Here is a 5039-nt window from a genome sequence, read left to right as displayed (position 1 = left end):
TTCTTCACTGTCTTTTTTCTCTTAAGATTTCTAAAGATTTAAACAATTTCCCTTCTACTTTTGTTTATAAGTTGTTCCTTGAGATTCATTCATTCATTCATTCATTCTCTCTCTGTCTCTCTCTCTCTCTCTCTCTCTCTCTCTCTCTCTCTCTCTCTCTCTCTCTCTCTCTCTCTCTCTCTCTCTCTCTCTCTCTCTCTCTCTCTCTCTCTCTCTCTCTCTCTCTCGTCACATTACCCGTATGATTCCATTGGTACACTCACTCTCACAGCGTCGTCTTGCAGTACAGTGACTTGCTAAAGGGGATTCCTAGAACTGGAGTGTGGCGGGGTGGCGGGGTGAGGGGATGAAGTGGTGAGGGGGTTGGTTGGGTGACGTGAATTGTATATGCTAGGGAAGTTTTATATGTAGAATGTGTCATGGTGGTGGTGGTGATACAGAATGGAGTCCTAATATCCCTTTTGATCTTATGACTCTAAGCAACACAAGGATGGCTGCGAAATTAAGCCCTTCAGTATTGAGGTGCATTTTTACCTGGTTTTGGGTATGATTAGACGATTTTATTTGCGTTAGGAAGAGTCTATGGAGGTGAAAAATTAATTCTTTCAGTATTGGGATGCATTTTTATCATGATTTTTTGGTATGATGAGACGGTTTTATTTGCATTAGGGAGGGTCTATGGAAGCCAAAAGATTAATGGTCAGACTCTTTACTGTTCTAATCCCTCATATATGTTTCTGAAGCTGTATAAAATCACCCAGTAATAACCAGAATGAATATGAAAACGCGCTCTGGTACTGAAGAGATTAAGGTTTACAACACTTCATTACATTTCCCACACTACTCCGGAGCAACGTTAAGTAAAGCATGGCACTTCATACCTGTTAATTAAAAGTCACCTGGGGAAAGAATGGCGGTGGTAATGATATGTAATAAGTCAGGTATGCAAACGAGCCTCATTGTCTGGTATAAAATTAATAACCATAATTGTGATTCCTTATTATTACTTTTGTTTGGTATGCTGTGTGTGTGTGTGTGTGTGTGTGTGTGTGTGTGTGTGTGTGTGTGTGTGTGTGTGTGTGTGTGTGTGTGTGTGTGTGTGTGTGATGTGCTTGTTTATCCTGACTCTCTCTCTCTCTCTCTCTCTCTCTCTCTCTCTCTCTCTCTCTCTCTCTCTCTCTCTCTCTCTCTCTCAGGAATACGTAATAGTGACTAGCGGTTCCTTATTTTAGTCTTAAAAAAAAGGAAATGAAACTCCGATTGCTTTGAACACTCGACTAATACCAAAGGGCATCCTCCTCCTCCTCCTCCTCCTCCTCCTCCTCCTCCTCCTCCTCCTCCTCCTTTTCCTGCCTCTGTTTTATCAGCTCGTGCGGTTGATGGGGTTAGACTTAATGAAGGCGTGTTCTGAGACGAGACAATGCTTCGTTAATGGACCAGCAGAGAGAGAGAGAGAGAGAGAGAGAGAGAGAGAGAGAGAGAGAGAGAGAGAGAGAGAATAAAAGTCATTAATTCCTACATTTTTGCCTCATCCGGGATTGTTTCCTTCCTTGGCGGCGTGACATTAACACACTTCTGGTTTTCAAGGACACACTGCTTCATATTCTCTCTCTCTCTCTCTCTCTCTCTCTCTCTCTCTCTCTCTCTCTCTCTCTCTCTGACAGCGTAGAGGACGGAGAGAGAGGACTGGAGTCTTGTTGGTGCAGCGGGACGTGAGTGTGTTGCTGGGTGAGTCTGGGGTGTGTTTCTTGGCGCGATACTCCTGCCTTTGTGTCCAGGAAGTGGAGGAGCAGCAGGACGAGGAGGAGGAGGAGGAGGAGGAGGAGGAGGAGGAGGAGGAGGAGGTGGAGGTGGAGGTGGTAGAGGGCAATTGGAGGTCCTTTCACCGATGGATCGCTCCCCGTCCCTGTGTTCTGTTGTTTCCTCTGAGAGACAGAAAGGGCGACAGTTGGAATTTAAATAAGCTGTGCTCGTAATGGCCTCGCCGCGCCGCTCGTCAGAATAATATGGGAGTGTGTACAGTAATAGTTGATGATCGCCGACAATTTGTGCGGGGCAGGGGAGGAATGGAGCGAATCGTGTGCTTTTACACTCAAATATTTCGAGGTGAAGTGTTCTAAAAATTCAGTGTTTTGAATGGTGATGGATTTGTACTGCTGAGGTTCAGGGTTGTGTTTGTTGTGACGCCGAACGTCTTGCAAATGTGTTGCATTTTGATTTTGTTTGTCTCCGTTACTACATTACTAATATGATATTTTGGAGCATCTCTTTTTGCTATTTTCTTAGAGGTTGATCATTGTCATCATTCGGAGCGAGAGCAGCACATTTTGATCATATTATTTCGAATCAGTAATTCACACAATAAGAGATGCAACAACGGCATAATTCGAGGCTTTCAATACCACTTGGAATTTGTTAAGTGTGTTGTCATTCCCAGTAGAGAAAAGCACGACCATTGCTGTCCAGCCGCCAATCAAATGTCTTCGAATGGACGCAAAACGTGCTTGGTGCCTTGGTGTCCTTAGTGTGTGGTGCCTTGGCGGCTATGGTGTCGTGCTGGGGGTCTGGTGTATTCCATGAAGGCATTGCGTTACATCCCTGGAGTCGTGGCTGTCAGCCTGCTGCTGCTGCTGCTGCTGCTGCTACTGCTGCTTGCCGCTGCCACGGCGGCTACTCCGGCGATGAGGATGTGTGCGTCTCGAGGGAAGTGTCGCGTGTGTTTCCTTTCATTGGGGAACAATACAAGTCACGGGGGAGTGCGGCGCTGCGGCCCTCACCACAGAGGGGTGGCGGGACACAGCGGGATCCGAACGACACACGGGTGGGCCAGCCAGCGAGTGGCCAGCTTCATTCCTCTCTATTCACCCACTGGCTGATGCATTTAATGACAATTATTGTTGCTTATTTTTATCGTTTTTTCTCTCTTCATTGTCACACCTCAAGGCGGGAAGCTGTCCGTGCTAAGGCAGAAGAGTGTGTGAGGCGTGGTATCAAGCCAGCTGATGTCGCGATACAGCCCACGCTGATCTGGGTGCTCGCTGGCCCACCCGTCTGTCACATGGCTCCTGGGACGTGATGGTGGTGTTGGTGGTGGTAGTGGGGAGGGATCAAGTAAGAGAAGTGGTTCATGTTTTCCTCGCACGTGTTGAGGTGCGGAGTTGGCAAAGAGGTGATATGTGTTCTGGCTTCCTGACCTGCGGCAGCCTAGTGGCGGTGGGACATGTAGTAGGACCAGTAAGCTAGGTTGAACACGAGGAAGGCCGCTGGGAAGAGGTAGCGGGACACCTCGTCGATGCGGCAGGCCAGCAGGCGGTAAACACGAGCGTCGGCCTGGCTGATGGTGAACTCCGCTGTCTCCATCGCCGGGGACGCCTGAGAGGTCTGGTCTGCAAGGCGGCCGTTCTGGGGGGGAAGATTGCAAGGCGTCAGTTACTAAATAGAGGGGAAAGGATAGGAGTCACAGACACAGAGCAAGATGCAAGGCACAGAAGCAGCTGGAGGAGACTTGTACACGACATCAACCTCTCACTCAGGGAAGCAGCGAAAAGAAAGGTTACTAAAGCCACACTATGCAAAATAAGCATCAAACAGTCAATAGGAACGCCACCGGGAACTTAAGGTGGCGGTGTTCATAGTTCTGGCGTAATGCCTTGCCCGTGAGCTACACCTGCTGCCTACCGCCTCACCTCCCCCAAGGCAGAGGTGAACACCGCTGCGCTCCCAAACAGCCTGAACGCGGCACCGAGGGTCGTTCAGGGGTCATAAATAATTAGCAAGCTTTTCCAAACCGCTGATAGAGCCGGTCATCGCGTCGTGCAATTAGGGGTTTTTGTAGCCATTAGCCAGTGTTCTTTCTGGGCCCGCGTGAAAAAGTAAGTGTATTAAATGGTTGGTTTTCTGCACTAATGCCATCGTGTTTTTCGCCTGGCATTGATGTCTTGCCACTCGCTGTGTCTGAAGGACCATTACTAATTAAGAGGAAAGAAAAGGAAGTAGTTTTTGTGCTGGCGACGTGCGAAGCAGCAGCACACACACACACACACACACACACACACACACACACACGATAGTGACTCATACGTGCTCGTTAGGCCTGTCATAACAACGACAACGACAACAACGACGACAACAACAACAACAACAACAACAACAACAACAACAACAACAACAACAACAACTACTACTACTACTACTACTTATTACTATACTACTATTATTATATTACTGCTACTACTGCTACTACTACTACTACCACTACTACCACTCTACACACACACACACACACACGTACGGTGAATTACACACACACGTACGGGCATCAGTTCCATCCAGCTGTCCGAGGTAGTCTTGGGGCGGCAGGGGTTACGGCAGGGCACGTTGACTCTCTTCCGCCAGTAATAGTTGACCACCGTGAACTCCAGCAGGGCCGCGAAGATGAAGGCAGTGCACACCCCCATCCAGATGTCCAAGGCCTGGTGGTGGTGATGGTGGTGGTGGTGATGGTGGTGGTGATTTATAGTAGTATGTATTTATGTATGTATGCGTGCTGTTAGGAAAATAGGTAAGTAGGTGGGATATTTCAGTGTCGTAGTAGTTGTAGTGGTAGTATTATTATTAGTAGTGGTAGTAGTAGTAGTAGTACTAATAGTGGTAGTAGTAGTTGTGGTGGTGGTTGTTGTTGTTGTTGCAGTTGTAGGAGTAATAGTGGTAGTAGTAGTAGTGGCAGTAGGAAAAGTAGAAATTTAAGTTATAGTAATAGAAGCAGCAGCAGCAGCAGCAGCAGCAGCAGCAGCAGCAGCAGTAGTAGTAGTAGTAGTAGTAGTAGTAGTAGTAGTAGTAGTAGTAATGTAAATGGCGGCGATAGAAGAGATAGATACAAAAAAATGACAGATGAAAGTAAAAAAATAGTGAAAATTTGAAGCAGAGGAGAATTCAATAGGAGGAAAGGGAAGGGGAGGAGGAAGGAAGGGAGGGGATGGAGAAGGGGAGGAGGATATGAAATAAAGGGAGGGAACGGAACGGAACGGAAAGGGAAGTGG

General features: G+C 47.5%; 1 protein-coding gene across 1 annotated transcript in view; it reads right to left on the bottom strand.

Moving 5' to 3' along the window:
* Window positions 1-1131: 1131 nt before the first annotated feature.
* LOC123507743 (glycine receptor subunit alpha-2-like) overlaps window positions 1132-5039 on the bottom strand; it is a 70284-nt gene continuing 66376 nt past the window's right edge. Inside the window, exons 8-9 of the mRNA XM_045260905.1 lie at window positions 4314-4472; window positions 1132-3402 (exon numbers count right to left, since the gene is read on the bottom strand). Of these exons, the coding sequence (XP_045116840.1) occupies window positions 3205-3402; window positions 4314-4472 (357 nt within the window). The 3' untranslated portion in view covers window positions 1132-3204. The remainder of the gene's footprint in view (window positions 3403-4313; window positions 4473-5039) is intronic.

The sequence above is a fragment of the Portunus trituberculatus genome, chromosome 23 (genome assembly GCF_017591435.1).
Source record: "Portunus trituberculatus isolate SZX2019 chromosome 23, ASM1759143v1, whole genome shotgun sequence".
Lineage (NCBI taxonomy): Eukaryota > Metazoa > Arthropoda > Malacostraca > Decapoda > Portunidae > Portunus > Portunus trituberculatus.
The sequence above is the reverse complement of the archived record's forward strand: the minus strand, read 5'-3'. Positions and strand labels throughout refer to the sequence as shown.